Source organism: Pezoporus wallicus, unplaced genomic scaffold (assembly GCF_028554395.1).
Source record: "Pezoporus wallicus isolate ANWC-B61680 ecotype Strahan unplaced genomic scaffold, APGP_CSIRO_Pwel_v1 contig_8108, whole genome shotgun sequence".
Lineage (NCBI taxonomy): Eukaryota > Metazoa > Chordata > Aves > Psittaciformes > Psittacidae > Pezoporus > Pezoporus wallicus.
The window spans coordinates 3,061,625-3,081,201 of NW_026638088.1; the positions used below are offsets into that span (position 1 = coordinate 3,061,625).

Below are 19,577 nucleotides of genomic sequence, written 5' to 3' on the forward strand. Positions count from 1 at the left end.
GGCTCAAAATTAAAGCCAGGCACATTCAAAATCAGACAGGAGAATTTTGTTCCTTTAATAGCAAAGGTAATTGAACAAGGAACTTGCTAAAAAAGGGAAGTGACAGATATTACTATTATTATTATTAAAATGATAATTATTTAAATTATAGTATTTAAATAATTTGAAGTCCTCAAATCAAGATTTCAGCATCTTTCCAGGAGTTGTATTGCAAGAAATAAAAGCTCTTGGGCTCTGTAAGAGAAAGATGACAAAAAAAGTCTCTTTGTTATTTTATTTCATATTAAAAAGTCACATCAGGTGACCTAATGGTTCATTAACACTTAAAAAGAACACAGTCTATATAGCTATAAAGGCAGGTTAGTCTAAGAAAATATACTTCTTAAGCAGTCATAGTTTGCATCAAAACCTGTGATTGTGTTAGTAAGTGGACATATATCCTGAAGTCAACTGGAAATTTTCTGAGAGCTAATGACATTCAGTGTTATCCTTACTATGAAAATCAAGTGTAAAAAATTACGTAAATGAATGCAAAGTGGAAGAGTTAAACTGAATTTCCCTTCTAGCTTTGATTTGATAAAATCTACATAACTTTCAATATTCATAAACAGAAACTCAGACCTGAGAAATCTTGTATGCATGTATGCACACATCCATGCAAGAATTTACCACCAGAAACCTGGAAGTACGTAGACCAGGACTTGCACTGCAAATCTCAACGTAGTTCTCAAAAGAGTAAACATGCACCAGCTGCAAACATCTTTTCTTTTCAGCTCTCCTGAGCATGAGAGTGTCCAGACCTCACCTGTGTGCTACAAACAATGAATTACACTGCCTCGCTAGAGTGAACCAGGACTTTGCATTCAACCAGAACTAAGTGTTCAAGGCCAGGTTGGACGGGGCTTGGAGCAACCTGCTCTAGTGGAAGGTGTCCCTGCCCATGGCAGGGGGTTGGAACTGGAGGAGCTTTAAGGTCCCTTCCAACCCAAACCAGTCTGGGATTCTATGACTTCCTTGCAGTAATTTTGCACCTAGCAACCTCAGAGCATCTCCCATATAATCCGAAGAACAGTCACTGCCAGTAGCATGCACCAGTGACAGCTGTGACTTAGAAAGCAAGCAAACAAATGACGTTGTTAGGATGAACATACCCAACCAGTGGAATACTGTAATTCTTGAGAAAAATGCAATGCATGTGTTTGGGTTTGTTTTTTTTTTTTGTTGCTGAGGCAGCAATTTCAATACTGATCAACAGAAAGCAGAACTTGTTGCATAACCAAGTTGTTTCATAAACACCCCCAAGATTTACACTGAAAAGATTCAAGCTTTAAAAACCAGTATCAGCTTTTCCAGAAGACATCAAAATTTTTTAAGAGGAAAAGGAATTCAAACATACCACATAAGTTACTAAATCAAGTCAATAACAAGGAAAATGTTGCATTAAGAAAGACAAAATGTTAAACTAACCATTTGATAGGTGCTTCTTGAGATTTTGTGCATCATGACTCATAGGAGATGAGAATGGGCTCATTTCACGTGTTCCTGTTGTTGGTGAGTAAGCATTTAGATTTTTCAATTTGGTCTCCAAAGGTGTTGCATCATATCGCTAAATCATAGCAAAAGACAAAGAATCCAGATGAATTTTGGCTAAAGACAAATAAGTACCTATGTCCATCTAAACCTACAACCATTGCAAACTTCCCTTCTGCAAAATAAATACATTGTCACCTCTACCCTTCCTATCAGTAGTTACATATTCGCCCCCAAACTAGACAAAGCCTCTCTGAACACTTACTATCTGCTAATAGATTTTCCTTAGTAATTCCCAACTTTATGTCCTCCCTTTTATGGAAAGTCCATGTTCTAGGTTGTGGTGGGTTGATATTTGCTGGTTGCCAAGTGCCCACTGAGCTGCTATATCACTCCCCATCCTCAGTAACATTAGTTTTACTCAAATAAAAAGCCCTTCAAATACTAACCTACCAATTCTCATATACAAAAGGTATGTGGTTTCCAGATATTTAGTTACTCTGGCATGAACATTTGATTGTTTGGGCTTTTTTTAAGCAGTTAAACCCTGGTATTATTTCTCCTACAGTACCGAGAGTTTAAGACGCATGAACTATAAACAAGTAGTTCTCATTCTGTCTATTTAATACTATTTTAGTTCTATAAAACCATGGTTATTTCTAATGCTGAATTGCAACTCTGAGAAACTAGGATTTTACTGCAAAACTAATATACAGAGGAAAAAAACAAATCCACACTTGGTTTGCATATAAAGGGCTTTAGCTCTAGTAACAACTTGCTTCCAACTAAGTCTAGCAGTTTTAAATAACACCATCAACGACTGTCACAAATGAGACACATGCAGTAACAGAACACATATAGGACTTAAAGGAGGCTCCAATAGCACCAGCAGCATCTTAATGTCATGTTACACTCTTAGAAACCACTGATAAGTGGCTACAGGATTTTCTGGGTAGCTGAATTTGGTGTAACAACCAATGTGCCTACTACCAGACCCACTTTGATGACCTGCTGATCCAACTATTTAACAAAAGTGCTGGCAGGTACTCCATGTAGCAAGCTGCAGAATGACAGCTTTCTAGTCCTGCCCACCTTTTGTTTCAAGGAGATAAAATCTGCAGGCATGTAAACTACTGCTTCCAAACAAAACTAGCCACCTCTGTAGAGAAGAATCCAAGTAGTGAACAACTGATTTCATAGAATCATAGAATGGTCTGGATCAGACATTCAAAAGCCATCTAGTCCAAACCCCTTGCATTGTATTAGCATCAGTTTACAAAGAATAAAGGGACATTTTGGGCAGCATCATTTTTTCCAGTCCCTTTCAGAATTCTTTCATGGGCTTAAAGATGGGCTGTCCAATGCACTGCAATAGACATTTTTTTATACTGGTTAGTATGTTATTTTCCCTTGGAAACATAGTATAATCAAAACAAATCTCACATTAAAATGGAGTGATTTCTTCATTGTTACACTCCTGAGGCTTTGAGTTAGAGGAGCAAATTAATTTATCTCTATGTAGTAAGCAAAAAATTGACTAACTCACTTCTCAAATAACCACCCTTTTCTACCAACTTGAGCCTCACTGCATCTGTAAAACTGAGTATCTATCATTTGTCTTCATGTCACTCATAACAGTCCTTCAATTTCCTACAGTATTTCTTCAATCAAAGCTTTATTGTACATGATTATTCTATAATCTCTTTAAGTTCCATTTATTATTCCATTTATTAATGTTAGAAAGTATAATAGGTAAGCATATTACTCTGTTTCAACACCATGAATGAAATAGAAGGTGAGTATCTGGGATTTATATTCATTAAAGAATACACAGTACTTAAGCCATGTTGGGGGGGGATATCAGTCAACCTTATATTTGCACTCTGGGAACCGACCTATCCACTCCAATTTCAAATTAATAACTCATTTATTCATTCTTAATCATATGTTGCCCTGTTTTGCTGGAATAAGACCCTCACACTACCCCTTTTTAAACCAGATGAAACAATGGACACACTAATCTTTGAGTCCAGTAAGGATTCCTCAGCACAGGAATCTCCTGCATGCTCTGGAAAAAAGGATGGTTGGAGACATAATTGAGGGCAAAGGCAGCTGAGCTGGGAGCATGGGACAGCATGGAAAGACAGCTCTGAGAAGGCCTAAACCTCATAGGTTTAAGGTCTCACAAATAACCCCTGGAAACTTTAACTACAGCAGTTTTAGATCTCAAAAGGGCTCTGCAGTACTTTTAAGGTCAAAAAACAGGTTTACCAGGTAACATGTGTGAAAGCCACAAATCATGTCAGGATGTCAGCCAGATCAGATCAGAAAGCTACAGATACAAAGGTGACTTAAAGCCCCTACTGTCCAGCAGGTACACTTTAAATCGTTGCCATGTATCCATTAGAGGCATCATATGAACTAAAAATCATAACATAAACCTACATTACTGAGATTCCAGTAGAAGTTTTTATCATTCAGATGGACTTTTTGCAGCACAAGAATCTGAATGCAAGTAACCATCAAGTAACTATCTTATGAGGAGGGAGCAGAGAAGGAATAGCTTTAGGGAAGGAGAAGAACTCTTATGTAATTTCAGCTGGACCACTCATCTACAAAAACATTACTAAAGCCCAAGAAACAGATGCAAAATTACAGTCACAGCTGCATTCTGAGCAGAACAAGTTGGGTAATGGTACACTAAGCTGCTAATTAAATTGCTAATGATTTTTTTTAGTGCCACTGCAGTATTTTGCCACCTTTGTTTAAATTCAAAAGAAAAAGTATCTAGAAAATTTTCAAAATGGCAAATTTCTGTCTTACTAAATACCAGTGAGAGCTCCAAATATGTGCTGCATATAAGCAAATCTCTGCAAAATGACACAGGGATTTACTGGGAGCTCATTTGCTGACCAGCTATTTCTATTTACTTCTCCAAAATTTTCCTTCCTTTAAACACTGTCATCCCCACCAGCTCCTCTGGATTGACGCCTGCAGCAACACCCACTGTTGGTAGGAGCAGATAATAAACTGACATATGTCATGACATGCTGGTATTCGGAGTATACTATAGCTGCATTTACAGAAAATAATAGCAACAGTACAATTTTATTTTTATTGTGATAACTGTGGTGAAATTTATTGCAGTGTCGGTACTTTAGTGTTTCATTCTGCCAGATTAGCTGAGGGAGGTAATTATATCCTTGACATGAAAATGCCTTTAATGTTTTCATTTCAATTTTGCAGTTTATAATATGCAGATTACAGCATGATCATAATTCCATATTGTTCCACGTACAATTACATGGCAGAACATTTGCTTCCAGGATAATGGAGCTAATTTCTAATAAATGATTTCACCAAGGATCTTAACTCGTTCAGCTCTTGGGTAAAGAGTGATGGCAATATAAAGATGCATCTTTCTCCATTATTTTCCAGTGATTCATGCAGATGTGCATTACTTAATGCCAGGCAGTTCCATGACAAATGGAATATAATAAATTTTATACTAATATTTTAAGCAGTAGTTTTGTGCCTTGTTAAGATTTTCCTAGACAACATCCAATCTGTAACAATAGAAATGAAGCTCTAACAAAATACCATGTCTATCCACACGTGTGGATATAAATATATGTATATACACATATATACAGACGAGATGATTCCACACACCAAAAAATACTTACAATATCTTTTTTAATACTCTCCAGCTTTAATGCTCTCTTAGCTCTGCAAGAGAAAAATACAGACAAGTTTTATGGTCATCTAGACACAAAGATTTCTCTTAGTAAGGTCTATAACTGGTAATTTTATAGACATTTTTCTTTCTTGTGTTTCACATTTTTTTAATACTATGCAAGAAAACTAATGTCATCCAAAGAAAATAATTTAACTGATTAAAATACCGTGTACCAAAAACATTGCTTGTTTATAAGGATAAAATATTTGCATAAGAAAATCCACTTCTCCATTTTACACTAGAGATAAAAATCAAGACAGTGAAGTGAAATCACATTGTATATTTGTCTCTTTTTCAAGGCTAAAAACAAGGAAAGAATGCAAAAGCATTATTATTTACATACCTTCTGAAGAAGGGTTGAAATTATTTTGCCATTAGTAGAAATAACGTATTAGGCATTTAAAACACAGCCAAGGTGAAAAAAGTAGTTCTTCCCATCATTTTAGCTCTTAACATGATTCAGTGCTACCAGACTATGACTTAACTGGGGAACAGATGCTCTATGTCTTTACAGGTCCCCAAACCATACGAAACTATCTGCTAGTCTTCCTCACTATACTGATTCAGGAACATGCCAAGCTCTCTCTGCAAAATCTGCTCTGCTGAACTGGATGCCCAGCTGTTAATGGCAACACTAGAAGAGGAAAGCTGAATATTTATAATACTTTATATCGTACAGCTGTCTTCTAAAGAGCAGTCATCAAAATTTTATTGAATGCAGACTAAATGCTCCAAGGAAAGAAAGGTCAACATAAATTAAGACTATTTTTCCCAGAGACAACTGGAACTTTTTAAGCACACTCCTAAATCTTAACAATAGTTTAAAGCATGATATAAAACAATGGGGGGGGGGGGGGAATTAAAAACCTTTTTAAGAACAATCCCCAAGAAACATATTTATTATATACAATTATATTTATTATATCAAACAAGATTTGGAAAATGCATCATATTTCAGGGACTTAGCTCCGCTCTCATCTTGGAAAAGAATGTTTTGACTTTGAAGATGACCTTATTCCAAACATATCCTTTTAAAATTTATGTTACTATTCCAAAACTGCAAATTAAAGGATTGGAAAAATAGAATGAAAACACATCTTTGAAATTTATCTCTGATAACAGTGTGATATGAATAGTGTTTTACAACTATCTCTATTACAAGAAGGGGAACAGAAGTATTCTATCTTAAAAAAGCCAAGTAAACAGGTAACATTTAAATTAAAAAAGCGAGTGAAATTCTTGCCAAAGGGCAGTCAAAGCTGTAACAGTTTGATGGAATTCTTTACAATATATTTCTTTTTTTAATAAAAGCCCATATTGCTTAAGGAATGCAGACTCCATTCCATCTTTCACCCCGGTGGCAGCAGAGAAACATTATATTTATTAATACATCTACTCTGAAAGGATGCTCTAGGGGCCAATGCATTTGCATGTTATACTAAGGCATGTCATGATGGAAGTTTTTATGATGGACTTCAAAAGAAGCTGGAAGCCAAAGCAAAGCAGAATCTGGACTCGACATAGCTGTAGGATGAAGATAAATGAGAAATGACATGAAAATCCCAGTAAATTATAAACATTTAGAAAATTTCTATGGTGAAAGTTGTGAACTGGTCAAGGCTATGTTCTTTAAAGTCTGTCAAATATTGTAGAGATGCAGACAGCCCAGATTTCTTTTTGCTGGTCTGTAAAACCCATGCAAACACCTTGAGCGAACAGGCAGCCTCATTCCAGGCAAGCACTTCAATGTTGGAAGGAGCTGGCATATCGTATAGGGAGATAACAATTTTGGTTTCAGGAGTTCACCTTTGTTTTTCCCAATCCACCCCACCCAGCAGCTTGGTTTGCTTGTTTTTAGTGATTGTCTTTCTGATGTCATAATGTGAGAAGGTAAATCTCTGGGCAACTGTGATTCACTCATATTAAGTTAAAATGTGTGGCTAGGACAACTGAAACAAAATTCATCCAGACATCGAACATGAAGACCCAGCTGGCCAAAGTGTCTTCTTTCAGGTCGTTCCAAAGATGAACATGGAGAAAACCCCATACATGCATCTAGGTGCAAACAAAATCCTGAAGTATTTTAGGAAGCACTATGGAGAAAGAGCACCAACTTTGGTTTGGTTTATCTTTTTTATATGGCTGGAAAAGGTCCCTTCCAAACCAAACTACACTGCGATTCTATAAAAGCCTTCCTTTGGCTATGGTGTAGAATCAAATGTTAGAATGTGAATGAGAAAAGGAGATAGAAAAATGAGGCGTGTGTAATGACAGCACACTTATTTACCTGAGTTTTCCTTCTGCCTTTGAATTGTTGGCCTGACAACTTAACTAGGCAGAGCACGATGGCACATGTTTATGGCTAATGTCCATCCTGCAATGATTATTTTGTTCATAGGATTTATCAGCTTAAAGAACTACATATGACTTCTACAGCATATTGTTCATCAATCATTCCAGGTCATATTGTCAGTCCTGCTAATACCTTCAGTCATTTGAACAATGCTTTGATGAAACCACTTAGATGAGGAACTGTTTAACAGTGAGAGTCTTACATATGCAATTTAACTTTCCATAAAGAGATAAATTATTTATATTGTTTTTAATTCCACATACACTTAAAGTTCTCTCCACAATTCATTTATGAATAAATGCAATGGCAACAGCCACATACAGATTGAATACACAAAAAAGAAGATAGAGAATCAGGGACCTGATCATATTATTTCATTAAACATACCCTAGGGAGTACTGTAGTGCATTTTGAGGCCATTTCAGTTAGCTTCCACTTAACATTCTGCTTTTACTGGGGAAAAAAGAAAGTATCTCTAAGCTATTTACATATTCATGATATTTGCTTCATCTTCAAAACCTGCCAGCAAAAATGTCTTATTAATACGAAAAGCAGAAGAAATCACCTTGAATCATTTTCTATGTTTGGTTTAAATGGCAGTTAAACTCAGTGTGCAATCAGGGACTTAAACACCAAAACGATATCAAAGTTTGTGTATTGGTGTTTTCTTTGTATTACTACTGTCTGGCATGATTACTTAAAGTGGTCAAGAATGGCAGACGTTGGAACCTATGTTAGCTCTAACATAAGTTATCTTTGAAGTTGTATAAGGAGCTGTAAACTGAGATACTATCCCAAGCCTGTATATAGGTAGCATGAGCCTCATGGTCTCACTTTAACAGCTGTTAAAGTTAGCAACATCCTACGCATTATTGTTCTTCAGAAGCCCACGATTAGCAAAGATACACAAGAACAGCACCAGACTTTGAATCACGGAATCCCAGCCTGGTTTGGGTTGAAGGGACCTTAAAGCTCCTCCAGCTCCAACCCCTGCCACAGGCAGGGACCCCTTCCACTGGAGCAGTTTGCTCCAAGCCCCTGTGTCCAACCTGGCCTTGAGCACTGCCAGGGATGGGGCAGCCACAGCTTCTCTGGGCACCCTGTGCCAGCGCCTCAGCACCCTCACAGGGAAGAACTTTTCCTTACATCTAACCTAAACTTCCTCTGTTCAAGTTTTAACCTGTCGCCCCTTCTCCTATTGCTACAATCCCTGATGAAGAGACATGTTTATCCATGGGGAGCGCAGCGATAAACCACCCCCCTCCCTCCCTCCCTCCCTGGGCTGGGGAAGCCGGACACGGCCATATAACTTATACTTCCCCCCATACCAGCAGGCATCGTCCCCCGGGACTCCGCCTGGACAAGGGCTCTGCCCCAGGGAGCCACCATCTCAGCCGCTTCCCGGTCAAACCCAACGCTCGGGAGACGGGGCTGGGAATAAAACCCGCCCTTCGCACAGAGCGCAGCGCTCCTCCCCTCTCCGGACAGCCGGGCGAGCGCGCTTCTCCTCAGGGAACGAGCTCGCTGCCGGAGCAGAAGCCCGCGGGTCGCCAAGGAGGAGCGCTCCTCCTCAGCGTCCCACACGGGCCCCGGCTCCATCTCCCGCCCCTCTCCACTCCAAAACCTCCCGCTGCGGAGGGGGGAAAGGGGCTCCCAGAGCCCAGCTCCTCAGCCCCGCCGCCCGCCCCGGTACCTACGACATCGCGTCGCCTGGAGCCGCTCCCGCCGCCGTTGCGGATCTCCCGCCGCTGCCGCCGTGCACCGGCCAAAGGCCTCCGGCTGGAAACGGCGCTGAGGGGCGGGGCGGGAGCCGAGCCGAGCAGGCCCGCGGCGCGGAGGGGTGGCTCCTCGGGCCCCGCCGCCCCGGTGCTGTGCAGCGGTAGGAGCCAGGCCGGTGGTGGCTTCCTCCCCTCGGGAAGGTTGGTGCGAGCGCAGCTTGGGCGGGAGGTGAGGGGCGGCCAACGCGTCCCCTCAGGGCAGGATAGAGGGGGACTGGAGGGCGGGATGGTTCCTGTATGAGGGGCTGGGGGAAACGGGTTGTAATGACTTGTGTGTCTTTTGAGTGGTAAATGTAACCCGAGAAAACGCCTGCGCCCGCTGGAGAAGGAGATGACGAGATTTGTGGGGTAAAAGTTTCCGTGTTTCAGGTGAGGCCTCGGCTCTTGCGCTCGGAAGGTTGGAAGCGGCAGTGGGAAGCTCGCAGCTGGTGTGTGTTTGCTGCGGATGGAGGTCTGGGACCGTGGTGGGAAAGGTCCGTGTGGCGGTGATGAGTATGGCTTAATTCGTAGTTAGAACATCGTTTTCATTAGAATCGTAGCAACTAAAACTGAATGTAATAGGTAGTGTTGTCTTCCTACTTCAAGCCAAGGCTGGATCGTTCCCCTCCATCTGTTTTTGTCTGAAGCGTCGTTTGTGCAGTAAAAACATACCATGGGGCTGCTGGCAGAGCTGGCGCTAAGCTACTGCTCGCTGGATTTCTGAGCAGTGCATTGGCAGCACTTCTGGTCAGAATTGTGGCCCACGTAAGAAATATCTCGGTAGTGGGAAGTTGGAGGAGTATAAAGGAGAGTTCACATTTTATAAACTAGTTGCTGGAAAATTAACATTTATTCTTCTTTTCCTCCTTGACTTTAACCCGCTTCCATTTTGTGTGTGTAATGCTGGTGCTTAATTATAGTGACACCCGTCTGCAGTAACCAGACTCTATCACAGTGTCCCTATGGGGTCCTTTTAATGCCAGTGTAATATTAAAGTGTCAGACAGGCGGTCTGTGTATTATAAATAGGGTACTTCATCCATGATAAGCAATTATTATCTTTCTTTCCCAAGTGTAAAAGACCTATATAACTCAACAAGGTGCAAGTGATTTAGGCCTTCTGAGTAAAAATCCAATGAGTCCTGAAGGGGACCCTGCGATGTCGTTGTCTTGTTGCTGAACTTGAGATATTTAATTTATTATGCTGGAATATATTTTCTGAAGTCAACATTGGATAAAATAATAGGAGAGGCTGTTAGACCAACAGGATTTAGTGGCCCTCTGTGATGGCCTTCTAAAAACCTTAATCACCCTTGGTAAAAGCAGAGAGCTGCTGTTAGAGTTTACTGGCCATTGGTGAGCAAACAGTATTAGTTACTGTTTTGAGTGGCTGTAATATTGTAGAAAAAACACATTTTATACTTTTTACCATGTATTTACAATTATATGGGTAGTGTTCTTGTAGTTTAAAGGCCTGAGTGGCACAGTTTTATGCACATTATATTCAGATAACTATTAAAAGTAGAATAGTGTGCTTTACTTCACATACTTGAAGGATTAAGGGTTATAATTTTGACCAATTTTACTATTAGCTATATGTTTTATTGAGTTACAGCTAAAATCAGCAAACAAAAGCTCAGTCTACTGTGGATTGGCACCATAAAAAATATGTAATCAATTTAATAACTATATCACTTCTTTAACACTGGATATTATATGGCGTTTATGACATCAACAGTGTGTCTGATGAAGCTGTGTAAAGCTACCTGGTTTTCCAGCTGTATCAGTCTTGGAAATATGAAAGTTAGCTTTTGAGTGAGGGTGAAAATCCTGACAAATATGCAGTTCAACATAAACATGGTCACATGTGGTTTCCACTGGAGGACAAAGGAGGCTTTTACTCTGCTGTTAACACCAAGAAATATAACAGAGAATCCAACATAAGTGAGTTGCACTCGTGCAGCCACAGAGCTGTCTCCAATGAAATGAGCACTGCATCCATTCTTGGTAGTATTTACTGTTGTTGCTGTTTGGTGAAAAAATCTTTTAGATAATTCTGTGCCTCTCACACCTGTGGCCATGTTTAAATTTACTTTTTTCCCCCAAAACCACTCCAACCTTTCTACTGCTGGTGAGCTCTAACAACAGTGAGAGTGGCACCGAGAGCAAAACAGCGGTAGGTATGGTATATTCATTTATTAATATGAACATACTGTAATAATATTATGTCCATTAATGTCAGCATTGTGACAGATCATGCAGAGTACAGACAGTGGTAGTAAAGTCCTCAGAGCCAACAAGTGTGCTTCTGTACAAATGAAATTATCCCATTCTTTCTGTCATTATGAGAATTTAGCTTATGTGGCAAGAATAGAAATTCTGGTGAAAGTGTTTAGGAAGGACAAGTCCTAGTGGTTCATTTCTAAACATGGACAGCAATGATTTCTATCAGAGATAACTTGAAAGTTTGTTTTTATGCTTTCAAATGACATGACTGTATAATCATTGTGATATCAAATGAGAATTAAAAACATGACCTTGATGTTAGGATAGGTTTTGCTAGTCTGTGTTTCAGAGGACAAAGCAGATGTGTTCTTAAACAGGCAAGGCAGTAACAATTTGTAACTGTAATTGTATCCTTCACAGAATGGCCAGCAGTCCTGAGGATAACGCTTCTCTCTCCAGTGAGAAAGTCATGCACCCAGGAAGTCTGCAAGCAAAGAAGTCTCAGCATGAAGAAGAAGCCACCTTTTACATGAACTGCCGAGCAGCTTATCTAGCTGTTTTAAAAAGCAGTTTAGAAAATATTAAGTCAAAGGAACAACTCAGATTAGGTAATTAATAGATTATTTCTTTTCCCTGTAACTACTGTGTGTGATGATTACAACGGGTAGTTTACAAGCAGCAGTCAGCAATTCAGTAGTGTGTAACCCAGTGCATAAACTCAGTAACTGTTTCAAGCAATTTACAGTAGGTTTAGATAGAGTTCAAATTTCAAGTGTTGGTAGGTGCATCTTTGAAGACATTTTCATCCTTAATCTTGGCTGCTAAGCGCTGGAAGACTCATGGAAGTGGGAGTGGTAGACAGAGCTTTTCATCTGTAAATCACCAGCAGGATTGGGCAAAAGTCCATGTTAGCTGTCAGCTTACAGAGGACCCAAGTGAGTTGTTTAAAAGCACCAAATTTGATGGTAGTGTTGTTGCTTACCTGAGGTGGACCTGTTTAGTGCTTTGTGATTGTGACACTTCTACAGTAAATTTTTCCCTCTCCCTGTCAAATGATTAAGTGAGTTGGTCTCAGTACAGTTAATAATTGTGGGCAATTGCCCTGGCCCAGAAAATCACCATGAACTGGCATGAATTGGCACAGAGGTTTGCAGACTCGGAGAACAGGTTGGTACTGTAGGCGCAGATACAGGAATTTACCCTCAAAGCAGTTTTGAGTAAGTGAACATACTGCCTTTCCTCTCCCAATTTATATGATCTAATGGATTGTTTCAGACACTGGTGTTTCATTAAAAAAATCTTACTCTTATTTAACCTCCTACTGAATTACAGTGTTCCCGTAGACTAAAATGAGGTTTCTGTTTTTTCATCCCTCTAATATTTGTGGATAAGTGGTATTGCTGTCAGCAGTGGAGCATGAAAAAATACCTGCTTCAGCTGTGCTGGATAAAGGTGTTTTGTTTTGAAAGCTGTTTGTTTTGAAAATCTATGGACTTTCAAAGTTCTTTTCATGGAGTTACAGAAGTTTGCTTCAGAAATGGTAGTTAGGGCTCTGTGTTAGTATAACATATCTTAGTGACTGAGTAAGCTAAGGAGTAAGATAAGACTGAGCAAAAACCTGTTTCAATTTTGAAATAGGTTTTACTCTCCCAGATAAAACTTTTCAAACAAATATACTCCAACTTTGCTACCTCTTGGAGTTGTAGGATTGTGTTTGGTGTCTTTTGTTGTTTGTTTTCTTTCTTTCTTAGAGCATTTTTGTCTTTTCATGAAGTTTATTCATGGTTGTATATAACAGCATGGGATTATGCTGGGAAACTCATGCAAGTGTCTTTCTGTCCTGTTTTTTACCTGGAGTTCTGTGATGTAAAAATCTTATCTTACTTTATTGGAAGCATGTTTCCAGCTCATGTGGTTGGCAAGAAATCATGAGAACATAAATCTTCAGTTAGATAAAGAGAACTGAAATGTGTCGTTAAAAGCCTAATGATTTTTATTTTGTGGGTTTTGGGGTGGAGCTCAGAATGCATTTGAGACTGTGGTTTCTCAAGTCTTCCTCATAGGTTATGATGCCAGGAAAAGGTATGTGTGTGTATTGTGGCATTTCAGTTGTTTGTAATAAAACCCCCAAGCAACAGCTAAAGGCAAAACCATGCTGAACTGTCAAATAATTTAGTTATATCATAATTCTAATGACCAGGTTTTATTTGCACATGTGAGGAAATATTTCTCACTAATGCCTGCATTGCCATGCCTAAAATATGTGAGGTCTCCATGTGCAGACTCCACTATAAAAGCTGAGCGTAGCTTCTTCCCTATACCAGTACATGAAGTTCTACCCATTGAAAAGCACCTTCTTTCTCCACGTGACTTAGTGTTTATCCAGGCTTTCTCAGCTGTAATAAAAGTGCCTTTATAGGATCCTAATGATAGTTTTGGATAATCTGGATTTTAAGATAGGAGTGGTGTGAACAAATGTCATCTCTTTTATATATGCTTTGGCTTTCATCTCTATCCATATGCTACTTTGCCATGTAGCATGTGTTTGGGCATTTTGGTTTCAAGGTCAACACAGAATGGGCAGTTAATTGCTCAGGCTCCCAGTCTATTTAGAGATATTTAAGATCTTTAGAATTTGAAAGCGTTCAGAGTTACTACAGACTTTTATTGCATCTTAAGTAAATTCTGGCATTTATCAAATGGCTGGTGCCGGTGTTTAAGCATCTCTTGCTACATGATGTTTGCCTAAATTCTAAACTAAAATATTAACTAGAGACTGGCCCTGCAAAATGTTATTTGTCAGAGTTTGACTTATTCATGGAATGTAACTTCATTTCCTGTGTTGTAATATTACTGAAGGTGTTTAGCAGGATCAGTCTGTAAGGAATATTGTGTGCAGTTCTGGTGTCCTCAGCATAAAAAGGACATGGAACTGTTGGAAAAAGTCCAGAGGAGGCCATGAGGACCATCAGGGGACTGGAGCACCTCCCATATGAAGACAGGCTGAGGAAGTTGGAGCTGTTTAGCCTGGAGAAGAGCAGGCTGTGTGGAGACCTCATAGCAGCCTTCCAGTATCTGAAGGGGGCCTATAGGGATGCTGGGGGGGGACTCTTCTTTAGAGACTGTAGTGATAGGACAAGGGGTAATGGGTTAAAACTGAAACAGGGGAAGTCTAGATTGGATATAAGGAGGAAATTCTTTCCTGTTAGGGTGGTGAGGCACTGGAATGGGTTGCCCAGGGAGGTTGTGAATGCTCCATCCCTGGCAGTGTTCAAGACCAGGTTGGACAAGGCCTTGGGTGATATGATTTAGTGTAAGGTGTCCCTGCCCATGGCAGGGGGATTGAAACTAGATGATCTTAAGGTCCTTTCCAACCCTGACTATTCCATGATTCTATGATAAAAGGTGCAGTCTATTGGAACTTCCAGATATACAGACTTGGGAGTCAAGTGCTGTTCTCCCTGGCTATATAAAAATACAGGATTATCATATATTTGAAGGATGCTCTGTTAAAGTAAGTGAATACTGAGCTATATTGACTTTCCAGGGAGCTCAGCTATCCACGTACACAAACACACAGAGAAACTGCCCTTCCTTGGCTGACCTTGACATTGAAATCCTTAAACAATTGCTGCATGCCCAGGCTTTGCATGGATAAAGAAATGAGCTTTGCTGTATTCTCCTGACTGTTTGCAAAGGTGACAGGACAGAAATCTTTATTTAGTCCTTGGCATTCAATCAGAGATTAACAACAAAGGTGGCTGGTTGTGTTTGTTCTTGATGGTGACACAGTTGCCTACAGAGAATTGTAACGATGCCACCACCTCATTTCACAGATGCTACTGATCTGCTCTCAGCCTATATAGATTTGGTCGTTGGTCAGCTGGCTGAAAATCCAACTGCCAGTGTAGGAAGAGATGAAGGATCATTTGTATTTCCCTAAAAACTTGATTATATGGGAAGATACGAAAACATCCCTCCATTTCCAGATAGACTGTGCATTTGGATTTCAGTTTAACATGATACCTTCTTCACGCTGGCAGCTGATGAAAGGATATTTTCAGTAAAAATTTCAAGAGGCTAACTAGACCCAGCAAATGGATTTTGAAGAATGCCAGGTCTGGTTGCATACTGCATACTGGTTGCATGTATGGTATTGGCTGTTGGTATCATTTTTCTTTTACGTTTGAAATACATATTGTGTAATTTGAATTGATGAGTTCAGATGTATAGATTTGACATAAAATATTGTTGAAGATAAATTCTATGCTAGATTTCAGTTCTTGGAAAAATAAGGGTGAAAGTCTTATATGGATCTCAGTAGAAACAGTATCTAATAATCTTGCTGCCCCTCTCCTATGAAGACAGGCTGAGACAGTTGGGCTGGTTCAGCCTGGAGAAGTCTCCTTAAGGGGAGGCCTTAGAGCAGCTCCTAGTGCCTAAACTGGCTACAAGAAACCTGGAGAAGGGCTTTGGCAAGGGCCTGCAGGGACAGGCCAAGGTGGGCCTGAGAGAGGGGAGATTGAGATGAGCTCTTAGGCAGAAGCTCTTCCCTGTGAGGGTGCTGAGGCGCTGGCACAGTGTGCCCGGAGAAGCTGTGGATGCCCCATCCCTGGCAGTGTTCAAGACTGGGCTGAACAGAGCTTGGGGCAATCTGCTTTAGTGCAAGGTGTCCCTGCCTGTGGCAGGGGCTTGGCACTGGGTGAGCTTTAAGGTCCCTTCCAACCCAAGTCATTCTAGGATTCTGTAATGTAGTAGCTTACAAATAATGGGTTCTTGATATTAAGGCAAGGGAAATATAGACACTAGGCTGAATTTTCACTTGTCACTTAAGGAGATTGTCTTTGAATTTATGGATATTTTGCTTAATTAAGGGTTTAAACCCATTAACTTTCTTTAAGGATGACATCCCATTGAGTTTAGTACAACAGTGCACATGAGTAAGTGGAAGCTGCAGCTCAGAGCCGGAGCAAAACAATTCCTGTGATATCGTTGTGTTATGGCAAGTCCCAAACTGCTCTCTAGCTTCTTTCTTTTTCTGTAGAAAAAAGTGAGTGTGATTCTCAGCCGTACTACCTCTGTGCTGGATCAGAGTTCGCAAGGGATGATATGGGGTGCTAGACACTGCCTGTTTGATGTCTCCTTTCAAAAGAAGATGCAAGTGAGTTCTTTTGCCCCTCGGGCTGCTTGAGCCTCTCTAGTGCAAACCACAGAATTCAAGGCCAGGGAAGGTCAGACTGTATCAGTAGAGGATTGAGTCCTTCATACTCACTTTCCCCTTGGATTGATGGGGCTTAAATAGAAAGTCTGAACATGGAAAGTGATTAAAGGATGTTTTCAACAAACTCCTTTACTGACAGCTGGATGATATAGTTAATATTGTGTTCTGTTGTTCAGTGCTTCAACAGGCTGGAAGAAATCCATCTCAGAAGACAGTTAATAAATACTGGACTTCACAAACAACTACGCTGAATTTTGATGATTTTTGTACTATTTTAAAAGAAGAAAAACCAGCTACAAAAACTGAGCTGCTGAAAGCATTTGGAAAAATAGACAAAGATAAGACTGGATATATTTTACATGATGAACTTCATAGAATTCTCACAACGGTAAGTATCAGTGGAAACTTAATTGTCCATCTTTAATTATTAGTAGCGTGACCAGTAGGTCAAAGGAGGTGATCATGCTCCTCTGCTTTGCTCTCGTGAGATCCCACTTGGAGCACTGTGTGCAGTTCTGGTGTCCTCAAAAGGATGTAGAACTGTTGGAGCAAGCCTAGAGGAGGCCACGAGAATGATCAGGGCTGGAGCACCTCCTGTATGAAGACAGGCTGAGCAAGTTGGGGCTGTTCAGCCTGGAGAAGAGAAGCTGCGTGGAGACCTCAGAACAGCTTCCAGTATCTGAAGGGACCTACAAGGGTGCTGGGGAGGGACCCTTCATCAGGGACTGTAGTGATAGAACAAGGGGTAATAGGTTTAAACTTAAACAGGGGAAGTTCAGGTTAGATACAAGGAAGAGTTCTTTACTGTGAGGGTGCTGAGGCACTGGCACAGGGTGCCCAGGGAAGCTGTGGCTGCCCCGTCCCTGGCAGTGTTCAAGACCAGGTTGGACAGAGCCTTGGGTGACATGGTGTAGCGTGAGGTGCCCCTGCCCATGGCAGGGGCTTGAAACTGGATGATCTCAAGGTCCTTTCCAACCCAACCCAATCTATGATTCTGGAAATGAGCTGGTAAAACTGTTCTGCATGTGTAAACACATCTTCCTGATCAGAAGAATCAAAAGATCAAAACCTCATGCATGGTCTTTGGGTTTGATTTTGTTTTTTCCCAAATTTTATGTGGTTAGCTGATCTTTCTTCCACTTTTTCACTTTACAGCCGTGCAGTTGATAACCTGTCTGTGCCTTGAAGGTAGAAGCTGCCAGAAAAACTGCTTTGCATAGTTTGAGAGAAAGCTTTGTTGTAAACCCTGTTTATAATGGAGTGCAGCAGCAGAAAGGGAAGCCTGTGTCTCTCCCTTGCGTCAGTTAGTGCAAACCCTCTGTTCATCCCTTTGGGGTTTACAAGCTTTTACCATGAGAAGTAATTACATGCCTTTGCTATTCTCCCCTCACAAGCTGTATCTATGCATGTTCAGATACAAAGTTTAATAATATTTTTATGTTATACATAAAATATTAAAGTCAGTGCTTTCATTTTATTTGATGTTCTGTCATGCCAGTGACTTCACTGGATCTTACAGATAGTTCATCAGGCTCTTAAAAGTAAACTCTACTGGGGTAAGTGAATACTTCGGTTGGAGTTTATGCATTATCCACCTAAAGGATGCAAATGTCATAAGGCTTATCTGTTATATGTTATTAATGCTGCTTAAAATAATGACATTAAAAAAATACCTAAAACTTCTCGTTTAGCTGCTGAGCTGCCACCATAGTTTTAGGCTTCATTGTGTACTCTAAAACAATACCAGTCTTCTGAGGATCTGCAAAGCAATCAAACAACCCCTGATACAGAAGTCTTCCAAGCTGCTGTAGAGCTAATGCTCTGCCTTTAAACTAGACAGATGTACATCACAGATGATGAAACCCACCTCCTTCATTGTAAAAGCCAACCACCCTGCACAGCACATACACTAAGGAGCAGTTACAATTAAAAACTACTAGTAGAGTTCTAGTAGAATGCTTAAAAGTGAGAATAAAACAATTTTAAGGAAATGTGGAGAGCAAACTGAGAAGGAACTGACAGTTCACATACTGTATTTGTTGTGCTTGACTCGATAAAACAGAATTACTTGTTTACCTCAAACATTGAGGCAGAACCTTCAGTCCTCATTCCACACGAACCAAAAGATACAGTTGCAGTGGTAAGGAAATACTCTATATAATGAAAGGTAGAAGTACAGACGTTGAGTACTACTGTAGTTACTCCATGAAGAGCTATAAACTCTGTATTGTTAAACAACGTCAGGGCATTGCTTTATATAGACCTAGACCGAGGGATTTTTACTTGCAGTAGCAACTGGTGCTGCTCAAAGAGGGGAGGATCAAGGTTTGATTTGTTGCAATCCACTCTGGCTCTGGTACAGTATGTCCATATCATGTGTTCAACAACAATGAAGTTGGCATTAGTTTTCAGTCCCAAATTTACGCCATGGATATATAGCTGAAACATGATGTGATGTAGGTTTCTGTACAGCAAACACATGTTGCCTTGTCATTGCTAACAGCCCTGTGGATCTGTGTAGAGGACGTTGCTGGAGGACCTTGTGGAAGACATGCTTTCTTCTTGAGAGATGTACCTTGTGTCCACATTGCAGGTTGGGCAGTTGAGATGGTGCAGCTTCAGGCTTGGTTCCTAAAGGAGAGAAACTGCTTTGGTTTCACACTAATTATTCCAAGCAGAGATAGGCACAAGGCAAGTTCATGCCTGGAGTAACCCTTTTAGTGAACTGAGTTGCAGATGTAGCCTGCTATAA

The 19,577-nt window shown here is 40.4% G+C and overlaps 2 protein-coding genes across 5 annotated transcripts in view; one reads left to right on the forward strand and one right to left on the reverse strand.

Annotated features, from left to right (window-relative positions):
* Positions 1-11,459, reverse strand: part of ITGB3BP (integrin subunit beta 3 binding protein) — a 29,154-nt gene extending 17,695 nt beyond the window's left edge. The window contains exons 1-4 of the mRNA XM_057409235.1: positions 11,450-11,459; positions 9,316-9,592; positions 5,217-5,259; positions 1,468-1,606 (exon numbers count right to left, since the gene is read on the reverse strand). Coding sequence (XP_057265218.1) covers positions 1,468-1,606; positions 5,217-5,259; positions 9,316-9,592; positions 11,450-11,459 — 469 coding nt within the window. The remainder of the gene's footprint in view (positions 1-1,467; positions 1,607-5,216; positions 5,260-9,315; positions 9,593-11,449) is intronic.
* Positions 9,444-19,577, forward strand: part of EFCAB7 (EF-hand calcium binding domain 7) — a 31,245-nt gene continuing 21,111 nt past the window's right edge. For 3 of the 4 annotated variants that reach the window (XR_008972168.1, XM_057409380.1, XM_057409378.1), the window contains exons 1-4: positions 9,444-9,541; positions 9,770-9,873; positions 12,025-12,212; positions 17,002-17,213. Coding sequence is in view for 3 of the 4 variants with exons in the window: in XM_057409380.1 (XP_057265363.1) it covers positions 12,026-12,212; positions 17,002-17,213 (399 nt within the window). In the remaining variant the exon portion in view is untranslated. Of the gene's footprint in view, positions 9,570-9,769; positions 9,874-12,024; positions 12,213-17,001; positions 17,214-19,577 lie in introns of all 4 variants that reach the window. The other variant, XM_057409379.1, reaches the window with a different exon arrangement.